This window comes from Fragaria vesca, linkage group LG1 (genome assembly GCF_000184155.1).
Source record: "Fragaria vesca subsp. vesca linkage group LG1, FraVesHawaii_1.0, whole genome shotgun sequence".
Taxonomy (NCBI): Eukaryota; Viridiplantae; Streptophyta; class Magnoliopsida; order Rosales; family Rosaceae; genus Fragaria; species Fragaria vesca.
This window is the reverse complement of record NC_020491.1, coordinates 11914380-11928174: the sequence shown is the minus strand read 5'-3', so window position 1 is coordinate 11928174 and position 13795 is coordinate 11914380. Positions and strand designations below refer to the sequence as shown.

Sequence of the window (13795 nt, the reverse complement as noted above, 5' to 3'; positions counted from 1 at the left end):
ACATACATACATGTCACTATCAAATGTGAATGGTGCGTTGTACTCTTTTCTCCTACGATCAAGGTTCAGTTTTCTCCCACAGGGTTTTGTGACTTGACGAGGTTTTGACGAGGCAACAGATCAGCACCATCGGCATATCAGCGCGCGGCACAAGGGGGAGTGTTCTAGGATATTCTCTATGTGTGCCTTGGTCTTATGCCAATAGGATATGTAGTTAGACTAGATCTATGTATTCATATCCTTACCATATTGGTATTGTGTAATTCCCTATATAAAGGGCTCCTATCAATGAATAAGACGATGATTCTCTTGCTATCTCTTTGTCTCTACACTTTATCCTTCATCATATATAAGGATTAGGTTTTTAATGTGTTTGGCGGTTTTGTTTTGTTTCTTTTTTGTGTTTTTTTTCCTTGAGATAAAAAAGAAGAGGTCGAGTAGAGAGAAACCAAAACCCTAACGAAACGTACTGCAACACAAGGGAGGCAGAAGAAGAAGAAGATGTCGTCGACGCTACTGGATTTGGCGCTTGGCGCTCACATGGAGGTGGAGCGGTTGGAGCGTCTGATAATGAAGGACTTACAAAACCAGCCGACGAGAAGAAAAGAACGCTTGGCTCAGAGCCACCGTATCCGCCTCATGATCGACACCATCTGCTCCATCACACTAAGACTCATTCTAATCTATGAAGATAAAGATAATGCGATGAAGGACGAGTACGCGGCTCTTGAAGGCCAAACTGACACCCACATTGAGGCAATGGTCATTGAGAGAGCAGAAGAGATCCGTGAGTACCATAGGAGACATCCAGCTGCACTAGTTGTTGGTGCTAATGAGGAACATAAGGTGGAGCCTCAAGTTGAGTTTAGCGGAGAAGAAGCTTATGGACGATACCTAGATTTACATGAACTCTACAATCAGTATATCAATTCTAAATTTGGAGAGCCGATCGAGTACCATGCTTACCTTGATGTTTTCTCACAACTACATAAGACTCCTCGGAAGCTCAAGTCTACAAGGCAGTATAGGGAATATGTTGAAACCCTAGTTCAGTATCTGGTATCTTTCTTCCACCGAACAGAACCGTTGCAGGATCTTGATAAGATATTCGCAAAGGTTGAAGCTGAATTTGAAGAAGAATGGGAAATTGCGATGATTCACACTAGTGAACATGTTCGAGATCAGCAGACTGTTATTGATCTTGAGTATTTCAGTACAGTAGAAGAACTGGTAGAATTGGGTGCTGAAAAGCTAAAGGAGGCATTGGCTTCATTGGGACTGAAGATAGGAGGAACCATTCAGCAACGAGCAGAGAGGCTCTTACTTACTAAGGACACACCTCTGGTAAAGGTGGACAAGAAACATTTTGCTAAAGGGTCACGTTGTAATGGAGCTCCGCATCAAGTTGGCATGTTAAAAGAAATAGCTTTCATGGAAGCTAAGTTGAAAAAACTAAGTGAGTTACTGAGTGAGGTTATTGCACGAACGAAAGACAACATTGTTAAGAAACAGGTTTTGACATATGAAGAAATCGCAGCAGAACGTGAGGATGAAGAGACACAGGCTGATGATGATACCGAAAGCGATGACGATGAGCAGCAGACATATAATCCACTCAAACTGCCAATGGGTGTGGATGGGAAGCCAATACCTTACTGGCTGTACAAGCTTCATGGCCTAGGTCAGGAATTCAAGTGTGAGATATGTGGGAATCAGAGTTACCAGGGGCGTAGAGAATTCGAGAGGCACTTTAAGGAAGGGCGCCATCAGCATGGAATGCGTTGCCTTGGCATACCAAACACCAAGAACTTCAATGAGATCACATCAATTGAGGAAGCACAAGAATTGTGGAAGGGAATACAAGCACGGCAAGGGGTGAAAAGGTGGCGCCCTGAACTTGAAGAAGAGTATGAAGACAGAGAGGGTAACGTCTACAATAAGAAGACATATACTGATTTGAAACGACAGGGACTAATTTAAAGTATGCAGCTAGTTTGGTCAATTGTTGGGAGGAAAATTCTTGTTCCATGCTAGTTTCTGGTGGCAACTGTGAGGGTCAGGTTACTCAGGTATGTAGGATTTATGTTGTTTTGTGGCCAAATTGTATGGTCATGATATGTTAGGCAGTCTTATTCTTTCTCGAGTGTTCATGTCTTTATTCTCATATGAGATTTTTCAATTTTGCCAAAATAATCCTCCTTTTTTTTGTTTAATTTAAACCTTTTTATTTTTGGCTTCTCTGTAGGTTCCCTGGTGGCTGCCTGGCTGGTGCCATCCAAAATTCCCCGAGTAAGAACCATTGGGAATTTGGGATGTGTGCTTTTCCAATGTCTGTTCAAATTGGCATAATATATGATATATAGTAGTGCTCACCTGGTCTGAACAAATAAACTTTGCTCCATCAACTTTAGATTTCATTATAAAACTTTAGGTTTACATCGTATAAGGGTTAAGAACAAAACAACTCGATCTACTTAAAAATAGTTCTCTCTGCTACTGGATTTACATTCGATGGTAGTTGAACATGAATTTCTTAGCTAGTTGGTGACCAGATGAACATGCATGGCTACTGTATGATATAGTCAATTTAATGTATACGCAAATTGAATCTAAAACCAAAATGATCAACTTGAGTTAGATATGCTCAATTTTCCCACTACTGCTAGCTAGGGGTTTAGCCAAAAGGAGGCAAGAGTCAGTATCCAATGGGGTCACGATAAACATCAACATAATCACTAGCAAGACCTTTGGATATTTACTATGTCACGGATTGGGAGTGAAATGATGAGGAAAGTGCAAAGAACTAGTTGCACTTGACCTAGATGAAGTCTTATAATGAGTTACAGATTTGAAGTAGTTTTTATACGTTTTTTGAGAGAAATTGTTGGTTCAACTTTAGATTTCCTTCCAAGCATGCACTTGAGAGACCAGATTAGTCTTTGGTCTGATCCTTTCACAATAACTTGGAGCCGCCTCTAAGATAAATAGTTGTACTCTAATACATGGCATGCTTGATGAATGTTACAATCACAAAAAAAATTCACATCCATGACGGCTAAAAACCGTCAAGACTTGTTATCCATGAACTTGTTCAGAACTACTATAATGAAATGAATTGATCCTAAGGCAAAGGGTCGAGAAACTCAACGCCAAAATTCTAGTACAAAAAAAAAAAAAAAAAAAACCTCAAACCAAAAGTCGTGTAACATGTTAAGATAGACTCACACATGAATAGTTGTAATGGTCAGCTGGTTGGATCTGTCACTTTTGGTACAGAATGATCTTATTTAGGAGGAAAGGGCTTAGTGCTACATGTAATTTGGGAAATTAGGATTATGTCAATTCAGATATCAGGTACTTGTATGTTCACATTACTATTGGTCCCTGAAGTATGTTAACTTCACATTTGCGCTAATAAAATGGCTATATTTAGTGGTTAACTAGTTCAGCATAGTCTCTAAACGGTCTTCCGACTATCGATGTATCGATATATTGATGTATGGTAAGCAATGACTAAAATATTGACAATTATGAAAATATTGTTGGTTTGGAAAAAAGAAATCTCGATGGATATATCGAGAAAATATCGAATATCGATAAAAATTTTACCAAAATATATATAAAAATTATATATTTGATCAAAAATAGACTAAATATATAATATCAGAAAGATATGAAAATTAATATTAGTACTTGTAAAAAAAGGAAATTTCAAAGAAATATCGAGGATATAATGGATATTTTACTCCTTGATGGTAAGTTTATCGGAATTTGCTAATTGATTTTGTTCATGTTGTTGTCACATTCCTGCTTCGTAAAGCTGGATCCTGATGGGGCAAGGGGCAGGTTCGCTAGATTTGCTCTGTCAATCCTCAGACGATATTCGTCTTTGACACGACGAGCTTCCATATTTCCAATCAGAGGATGATGATCTGCTGCTAGAAGACCAGTTTATTGTTCTTCTTAACTGTCAACCAATATTGTATCCTCAAGAAATAACAATGAAGTTCTTTAAGGGTTTATGATTAAAAAATGAAAACTGTCCTGCCTGTGAATCAATAAAACGAACAGATCGAGAGGACTTGATTGGGAGCAAAGCAAAAAATGTTACAAGCACGACTGGCTTAGAATCTTAGCTAGCAAATTAATAGTCAACTAACCAATTTGTATAAAATCACATATCAATAATTTGGGACATTTATTTAAAAAAAGAGCTCAGCTGGCGGGTAACGTTGGTTTTGGTTGGCAAAGATCACATGTCTTCTGCTTTGTATCATTCAAACACAGCAAGGAGAAAAAGAGAGCAATAATATCACAACCAAAAGGCACTCTGGTTGAGCCAGAAAGATCAAGAAGAATCTGTATCCACATTGGAAATACTCTACCCTTTTCATTATTTGTGATCATTTCTACTTTCCTAGTTTCCAGGATATCTTTCTGTGTAGGATTCCAAGGATACAAAGTTCAAATTTGGAGTTTGAACCTTTTCTACCATCTTCTTTGTGTATTGAGTAGTAGAGAGCATTATGGACAGCTCTATGAAACGAAGAACTTTGCTTAAGGTCATCGTCCTCGGAGATAGTGGGTATGTCATATTTGTTAATCTTTCTTTTTCTGTTCTTCTTCTCCTTGATGTAATGGGGGTTTCTTCCTGTTTCTAGAATGAATATTGCAGACATATTGGTTGATGAGATGTATGATCTGTGTATATTTCTTCTTGTTTTGTGTGGCTTTCAGGGTGGGAAAGACTTCTTTGATGAATCAGTATCCTTTGATTTACATTGCTACAAGCAAAAACTGTAACTCATAGCATTGGGCAGTTGTCTCTGAATTTGTAGTTTGATTAATCTATTCGAGTTTTGACATCGATCTGATCTTCCATTTATCTGTTGGTTGCACTAATGTAGATGGTTGAAGGTTAGGGAAGGGTCTTTAACGTAGAGAACTAAAGATGATTGAATAGGTGATAACGTGTTGAGGGGAAAATGGGGATGTTTATATTGAAGCTGTCACGGTAATGAGGCTTTCATTTGCTGTATTAGTGAATTTCAATGCATAAAGTCTAGCTTGATTACCATTTAACTTCAAAACCTGCAATTTTCGTATCCACATTGTTCAAGTGTTTGGGCATATTTTCTATAGGGATGCAGTGGATGTGGTTTATTTTCTATAGGGTTTGGGTTAATTTAGTTTATAATTCCTGATAGCTTGTATTCATGTCATGTATGTTGGTAATAAGATTCTCGAGAGACTTAACCGTGCAAGACTTCAACTGAAACCAATGAACTGGCTCCATTTTGAGTAATGCAAACTTAATCAAATGTAATTTGAATTTACTGTGATCAATCAGAACCCAAATTTATGTGCTGTGTAGCTCTGTGGATCATTAACTGAATGTTTAGATATGTATATAAGAAGTTCATTCGACAATACAAAGCTACAATTGGTGCTGATTTTGTGACAAAGGAGCTTCAAATTGATGACAAATTGGTGACTTTGCAAGTGAGTGATTAAAGCATTTACTAGAGATACGTACTCTATAAATACACCTGAAACATCAATTAATAGTAGTTCTCTTTGCCACACTGTTCTTTTGTATTTGACAGATTTGGGACACAGCAGGGCAAGAAAGGTTTCATAGTCTCGGGGCGGCATTTTATCGGGGAGCAGATTGCTGTGTTCTTGTTTATGATGTGAATGTTCTAAAATCATTTGAAACACTTCAGAACTGGCATGAAGAGTTTCTCAAACAGGTCTGTTAAATTTTTCCTCTTCTGCACAATCTAGCTTGTAAAGTTATCCTGATTATCTGAAGTTCTAATTACTGACATTATGTCATTATCGGTTAGCAGGCAGATCCAGCTGATACTGAGGCATTTCCATTTATACTACTGGGCAACAAAATTGATATAGATGGCGGAAACAGCAGAGCGGTATGGACACACATAAAAATGCATTCCTGAATATTTCAAGGGTCTAAGGTCTACTCTTGGACTAGAATTTAAAGCAGTAACACAAATTGTGCAGGTTTCTGAGAGGAGAGCCCAAGAATGGTGTGCCGCCAAGGGAAACATACCGTACTTTGAGACATCAGCAAAAGAGGACTATAACGTCGACGAAGCATTTCTCTGTGTAGCAAAAACAGGACTCACCCATGAACATGAACAAGACATGTGAGTCCACTATAAATGATTCAAAAACTTTTATTTTCTTTTATATCTAGACAACAGAATGAAAAATTCATGAAAAAACACTAACTATGTTGCTCCATATAGCTCAGTATTTATTTCCATTCACACTTTTGCAACAACTATCTTAGCCAGTTTATCCATCATTTTTAACCTTTATTGTTTTTCGATCTTTATCTGAATCATTTGTAACCCATCTAATTTAACAGTTTCCCCAGTTACTTCAAAGGTATATCAGAAACTGTTTCAGAAGCAGAGCAAAGAGGGGGGTGTGCATGCTAAGTAATTGTTGACGATCTTCACTAATTTTAATCTGAACATTCTTATAATTTTTCGTTCTTATGAATGGAAGCTTGTGTGTTGCCCATCTCATGTGTATACAACTACCATTCTATATGTCCGAGTGTAATAAGTTCTCTATTTTTGATGTACAAAATTATATACGAAATATAATTTCCACGAAATATGCCAAGATAGTGATCAAGTTTCCACGGAATTATATACGAAATATACATAGAACAAGTTACAGAAACATGTTTCTTTTGTTTGCCTGAACTGTTAGTTACGTTACAGATCCATTGACAAGGTAATGTGTTGATTTACATTTTCTCAATTGAAATTAAGGATATTAGAAACTCAATGCTTCAACTAGCTAGTGTCCAGAAGCTGTCACAGTAGCCTAAAGTTGGTAAACTTTTGTGTCTAAGTGAGACAATGCAAAGCTTGTAACCAAAAATAAGTCTCCCCTCGAATTAGAACCTTAATGATTTTAACTTCCATCCACATTTAACAATTAACATACTCTATCAATTTTGTCTACTTGCCTTCAAGCACAATTACAAGAAACTGAGATTCAAGTAGCTCGCCTTTGCTAAAGAGAATGTGAGCCTAAGCTTCTTCATCGACATCTTGCCACCACTGAACAGGACCTAAACCATCAAAATCAATTGACCCCTGCAAAGGAAACATACTTGTAGCATCAGGTTAAATAAATGAATATCATGTAATACTGTCCAAAAGGTTGACCAGCTTTACTTTCAGAAAGATAAACGAACTCAAAGCACAAACCTTTTATAAAAACCCAATTCAATGGCATATTAAAGATGGATATAAACTTCAACATTTATGTGGCCCTGATATAGACAGAATCTAGAACAGTGACAATACTTGAATCACATAGCCTATAAAATCAATAGTAAATTATCAAATGAGATGGACATTTCATGGCCCCGTCTAATCCTGAGATATGTAACATAGAACACAAGAATCCAGTGCTTAATACACACACACACATACAAAACAGGTGCCGCAAGACATTGTCGTTAACTGGTTACACCAGAAGAAACAGAAAAGGTAAAATTTGATTATGGCCAATCAGATATCAACATCACCACAACGTACACCTTTTCCAATAACATCTGAGGAGTACTTTAGTTGCAAAATAATTTACTTAGCATTAGTCTTTTATCCAGAAGTGTTTGATTCAAACAGAACTTCCTGGATTTGTAAGTAATAGACTAAAATCATATTTTCAAGTTTTGAAAAATTGCAAAATTCCATTCTTTGGATCATGAACTCCTTCACAACACCAAGCAAATAAATTAATTTAAAAACAAAAACCCAAGATATCCAAAATAGATAAGCAAGAGAATGAATCATATGCTCGGGAGCTAAACAATGTGCTGAATGCCGGAATCACATGAACAACCAACCATTATACATTATATCTGAAACATTAAATTACACCGGGCAAACTTCCTAACCATCAATTTCGGTCAATGAACTTGCAACGATTAATTAGAATTCAAGTATAATAGTGGAACTATTGAAGTTTATTAACACAGAGGAAATGCATGGCAACTGGCAAGCACAAAAAGAAATTCTAGAGGCAGTACAAAGAATTTACTGCACCGCATGTCATTTATCCACCAGTTCTTTTATAAGCGAAATCCGATTCATAAATTCATAAAGTGACAGCAAACAAACACTAATTTTCGTTAAGTATAAAACAAAAGCATTAAGCTAATAGATAAATAAACGAAAGTCAATAATCTAAACCCTATAGAGGTAATAAAAATAAATGGACATACAGAAGTACCTCTTTTGTTCACCCTAGAACCTTTAAAAACAGTAAAGTCTGAAATATAGAATAACTAAAACTAATAAGATCAAAGTTTTCAGCAAATAACAGAGGTGAGAGGAAACAACTAAGACTATGATTTCATTTTTTCATCCTCGTAAAAGAACAGATTATAACCATACAAGAAATGGATCAAGTTCTATTCCCATTTGATAAAAAAAACAAAACAAAAATCTACTTCCATTGAAATATTAGCTGGGTATCCTTGCCGAACTGAGTGTCTTTAGTCAAATAAAAAAGAGCATGTAACAATGGCAGACCACCTCAGGAAAACATCCAATAGGAGGTCATGGCATAGATGGCATACTAGTGACTCAACCTCCTAGTGGCAAGTGTGATGTTTTTCCAGACAATCAATTATTAGAGAGACTGCAGTCAAGAAAAAGCAATGCTGATTTTTTTTCCCTCGAGTCTTTCATTGAAACATTAAATTAATTTTTCATAGTGATTCTCCACATGAAAGTAAGAATTTTTTTTTTCAAAGAAAAATATTTCAAGAAGCAGCATGTATACAAAGTTCACTTGAGAAAGGTAGAGTACTAGTCATTAGGAAATTACAGCTAGATATTCAGTGACGAGTCATATGATAAGGTTCAAAGCATGAACTTACTTTAACCTCCATTGGGGCAAATGGTTTTGAGTTTTCTGGCTGCTCAATTGGAATTTTAGGATAGTTCACACTTTCAACCTGGAACCGTATCTGTCAGTTCAAAACTATATGTCAGTGTACACTTGCACTCCACAAAATGAAGCATGTATATGAATGGATCAAAACATAGATATGAACCTGGTCCTTCAAATAAATTGGAAGCTCATCGTCAAAAGGCTTCCAGTACCATAAGACAACATTCCTGCAGTCCTAATATAATGTTAGAAGTAAAAACAGAAAAATAAAACAAAAATTGTTCAAAGAATGAACCAAATATAATATAAGAATGTATCCAGCATCCAAACCTCTTATAGGTATATCAATCAGACCAACATAGAAGGAAGGGCACGTACTTTTTTGAGTCGCCCTTCTTGTGGCACGGAATAGGAAAACGATGATTTGGTATGTAAATATCATCAAAAAATCCCAGTGACACTGCCAATTGCAAATTCAAAATCAGACGACTGAAAATAAATTGATCATATCAGTGTCTCTTCAGTACACGTAATTCTCGCTATACATGCCTCAGTGCAGCATTTGCAGATTCAAGAACAGATACTGGACAATTAAAATTTATTTATTATCAGAAGTGGATCAATGGACATGCAGCACTGAATTGCATGTTTAGTGTGAATTGCTTGGACCAGAGAGACACAGAAGAATAAACTCGAGCAGTCGGTTTGATAGAAGACTTACAACGTAAACCATCGGCAGTAGACTCTATGACTTTTGCAGTAATTATCTCTCCCTCAAATGGACGAAACATAATCATTGTGAACACCACCTGCAAACATACCAGAACATATTACCAACTTGTTCCATGAATTACGATTCTTGAAAACAGTAGACAAAGCATATCTTTTTCCTCTGTTCTTTTCTTATTTTTGTTTTCAGAAGACACTAAGTAATAAACCCGCTGTCCTAAATAATTATAAAGCACAAATAATGAAATAACAGAAACAGCAAACTGCTGTCTCAGACTACAGAGATAGACCTCAGAATCAACCAAAATGGCATATGACCAAAACTAGGTAAATATACATACCGTTAGCGTTGGGTGCCCATCGTTTGGTAAGATGAAGTGATCCTTAATGGATTCGATATCATAGACAGAAATGCAAAGTCCCAAATTCGAGATCACCTATCAAAGAAAAAAGTGTGAATGCGTAATAAAGGGCATAACTCAAACTCCGATTAATTTGAGAATATACATTAAGCGCAGTGCAGACCTTATCTAAGAAAAGATTTTCAAGCTCTCCCTTGACAGCATCTTTTAGACGATGGCTAAGCAGAGAAGGAGGCAGACGCAAAGAGTGCTCAATTCGGCTAAGGTAGAACATTGCGGGTTTCTTCAACATTTATTTATATCCCAACAACATGTAATCGGAAATTGTTAGTTTGAATTTATGCAGAAGCAAAGATCATATCAATCTAACACTAACATTCGTACAACTCTACACGCTAAACGTTTCTCCCTAGTTAAGTTCATGAAGAAAATACTTACAATTGCCGCAAGAGTGAGAGGGATGATGAGCAACGAGCAAGACGACGGCAACGAGCTTCAGAACTGATGAGGCTTAAAACTAAGACAAAAACAAATATACAAACACAAAATTGCACGAATAATAATAAAATATACAAAAAAAAAGAAAGAAGACCCAGGCCAGTCTACCTGGACCGTCTGTGGACTCGAACTGTGAGAATCAACGGCTCAGATCTTCCCCACATAAAATGGCCTGGAGGCCACAAAATACAAAAGCTTGAGATTCACACGAAAAATCATTCGCTGAAAAAAATGATGGCGTTCTCTGCAATAACAACGCACTGCCCCTCCTCTCTTCTTCGTCTGCCGGCGACGAGCCCGTCGGCATCGTCGTCGTCTTCAGCTCGGAATTCAGTCTCTTTCCGATTCTCATCCACAAGTCTCAGCCGTGGAAGACGCATCTCAATTCGATCCGTTTCCACTTCCGGTCAGCTCTCTCTCTTTTGTTTATGTAATCAATTCGCTGCCATTTGATTTTGATTTTGTATTCTTAGCTGGAAATTGAAATCTGTATGCGGAAATTTTAGGTCTAGAGTTTTTTTTTTTTTTTTAATTAAGTCGAATAACTACGAATTTCATTTCATTTTTTTTGGGTGAATTATTTTGGTTGATGGTTAGAATCGATTTGTGTTTCAGCTGCACCGAAATCCGAGGGCATTGCACCTGCAATTTCGGTTACGGAGAATGCATTGAAGCACTTTAATAAGATGAGGGCCGAGCGTAATGAGGATTTGTGCTTGAGAATTGGTGTTAAACAGGGTGGATGCTCTGGCATGTCGTACACGATGGACTTTGAGAGCAAAGAGAACGCTAGACCAGACGATTCCATTATTGAGTATAATGGTTTCGAGATAGGTGAGCTTTCTTGTTTTTTCATTCTCTTAGTCAAGTGAGATTGGACTGTTTGTGATAGATGACTGAGGTTCTATATGTTATGGTTGGAGTGATGTTGCACTTTCTAGTTCGAGTTTTTTCAAAAAAACAGCTTTAATGGTTTTGTAGATGGTTAATGATTGGACGTTCTAGTGAGGGTGCATGTTGATGGATTTTCATGCATATAGTATAGTTTTTCTTGTCTTGGACAGGACAGTAAATTTTCCAACTTCAGATTTTAGTATTCAGACGTATGTGAGAACATGTCAATAGTTGGACAATGTATCTGTGTTCCAAAACCGGCATTTCTCATTTGAAATATTTTCAATGCAATTTGCTGAGGAAGTCTCAGGATTTGTGCTTGAGATTTGTACTTTATCCTAGGATGACTCCAGCGGCTAGCTGACTTCATAATCATGTAGTATATATTTTTTCAACATAGAATGTGTTTTTTCCTTTTTATCTGTGGTGTTTAGAGAACATTTATATTATTATGAGTTTGAGAATACTTCAGTGTTGAAAAGATTAATCTATACTCACGGAGGCATGGACGATAGTTTCAGAAGGTTTTCTATTATGAGTGGGGAACATGTTACAGAGACTGCCAACCAAAGGACTGGGATGTACAAAGTTGAAGTGCTTAAGATGCTGCAAAGTTATTTAAATTATTGAGTTAAACTGGGTGCTTAAGCATACAAATTAGGGGGTGGGGAGGGAGGGAGATTGCAGTCAACTTCAATCTTCTAGGATATTAGTAAGACTCAAACTATAGACTAATGTAACCCCTTCAAACCCCCTTTACTGCTGTGCTGTGATAGTTTCAGCTTGAGTACTGCCCAATGAGGCCTTATTTGGGAAATGGTCATGGAGGTTACTTCTGAAGGAGGAATCGTTATAGCATGTTGTCATTATTGGGCTCAAGCAAACTGTTGGGTGAGCAACAAGAGGGTCAATAAGAGTACTGAAATGAGGTTACTCAACTGTATGAAGAACTTCACCAAACTATTTAGGTTGATACTTGGCAGTGGGCAGTGGAGAGAGGGTGCAATTCTGCGATGATTTTTTTTAGGTGCTTTCACTTGGAAGATTAGCTGCACTCCTGTTTGTTTTGTGTATAGAAGTGTGCGCTTAGCCGGTTAGCTACATCTGTTGTTACTCATATTTTCTTCTGGGGGTGAAATTTGCAATCTTGCAGGACAAATAGGAAGATCACTATCTACAGAATTTGAGATAAGGCCAGAATTTCGGCATCACTTTGGGCTTTCAATATTACAGAATTTGAGCTCCCTCATTACTATGCCTATTGATTCCAGGGCTGTAATCACTAGTCATTTAGATAGAATATTTGGGGGTTATCCTTCCTCTAATTTCAGAAAGCATTGATCTATGCCTGTTTTTCTGTATATTTTGTTAGCACTTAGCAGTAATATTTGTTTCTTTCTAATCGTGTTCTAGTAAAAGAATAAACTTTGTCACTTAATGAATAAAGAACAAAGTCTTTCAGCAGACGATATGAAGTATATATAATCTTATGTGCATGGTGTTGTGACTTTTGTACTGCTTTGTGAGGTTATGTACTTGCTGCACTCTTACTATTCTCTGAAAATACATGTCACACAATATATTACTTCTTGCTTTGCCTCCCAGAAACTTATATATTGAACTCCATATTTTTCTTGTTTTTTGCAGTTTGCGATCCAAAGAGCCTCCTCTTCTTGTATGGCATGCAATTGGACTACAGTGATGCTCTTATTGGTGGAGGCTTTTCTTTCAAGAATCCAAATGCCACACAAACATGTGGTTGCGGTAAATCTTTTGCCGCAGAAATGTAGGATTGTGTATATGGACAAACTTGAATAGAATAATAGATGTACAACAAACTGTGTATGAAATTTCCATGGTAGTCCTGTATTACATATTTCAGAAATCCTAGTAGTAAAATCAATTGCATTACTGAACCCAGCTGTCTTCAGTTTTCTCTTTCGAGCAACTCACTAAGTAAATGATATCATAATCATGAATGTTATTTTTGCCATCTCAGTAGTATGATAACTCATGATGATACAGAAATCCCAACCAAACCTCAGAAATGCAGATTCACCATAAGCACAGATTATTGGTGCTTGCTTCTGCAATCGATAAGAGGATCTGTGACCAATGTTAAGGGTAACACAGCGACAAAGTAAATTCGAAGGCATCTTGTTTGCCCAAAGTTCCCCCATGGATTATTTCGGAGTTCTCGTAAGGCCAGAGAGAGTATCCAATCTATTAGTTGTATCATGTCTGTTAAAAGTCAATATTTATTTATTTAAAAAAGGCTACTTTTATTGCAAATTACCAGAGAGTGAAACGACGCCGTATTGAGATGGGGGCGTCGCATATAAGCTAAACTCACTGGGGGA

At 37.0% G+C, this 13795-nt stretch overlaps 4 protein-coding genes across 4 annotated transcripts; 3 read left to right on the top strand and 1 right to left on the bottom strand.

The window, feature by feature from the left end:
- Positions 1 to 226: 226 nt before the first annotated feature.
- LOC101293134 (splicing factor 3A subunit 3-like) lies at positions 227 to 1980 on the top strand. Its single transcript, XM_004288060.1, has one exon. It carries the CDS (start codon positions 502 to 504, stop codon positions 1978 to 1980), a length of 1479 nt encoding a protein of 492 aa, XP_004288108.1. The 5' UTR covers positions 227 to 501.
- A 2546-nt stretch (positions 1981 to 4526) lies between these two features.
- Positions 4527 to 6470, top strand: LOC101296231 (ras-related protein Rab7-like). Its single transcript, XM_004288070.1, has 7 exons — positions 4527 to 4585; positions 4738 to 4764; positions 5403 to 5502; positions 5607 to 5753; positions 5853 to 5933; positions 6028 to 6173; positions 6407 to 6470. The coding sequence occupies exons 1-7, from the start codon at positions 4527 to 4529 to the stop codon at positions 6468 to 6470; spliced, it is 624 nt and encodes a 207-aa protein (XP_004288118.1).
- Positions 6471 to 6713: 243 nt separating this feature from the next.
- Positions 6714 to 10529, bottom strand: LOC101296515 (DNA-directed RNA polymerase III subunit RPC8-like). The gene is made up of 8 exons (XM_004288071.1): positions 10482 to 10529; positions 10207 to 10326; positions 10023 to 10118; positions 9674 to 9761; positions 9331 to 9412; positions 9116 to 9179; positions 8939 to 9028; positions 6714 to 7142 (listed from the first exon to the last, which is right to left on the bottom strand). Exons 2-8 carry the CDS (start codon positions 10315 to 10317, stop codon positions 7077 to 7079), a joined length of 597 nt encoding a protein of 198 aa, XP_004288119.1. The 5' UTR covers positions 10318 to 10326; positions 10482 to 10529; the 3' UTR covers positions 6714 to 7076.
- Positions 10530 to 10764: 235 nt separating this feature from the next.
- On the top strand, positions 10765 to 13392 carry LOC101299229 (iron-sulfur assembly protein IscA, chloroplastic-like). Its single transcript, XM_004288080.1, has 3 exons — positions 10765 to 10947; positions 11157 to 11375; positions 13083 to 13392. The coding sequence occupies exons 1-3, from the start codon at positions 10773 to 10775 to the stop codon at positions 13223 to 13225; spliced, it is 537 nt and encodes a 178-aa protein (XP_004288128.1). The 5' UTR covers positions 10765 to 10772; the 3' UTR covers positions 13226 to 13392.
- Positions 13393 to 13795: the final 403 nt, after the last annotated feature.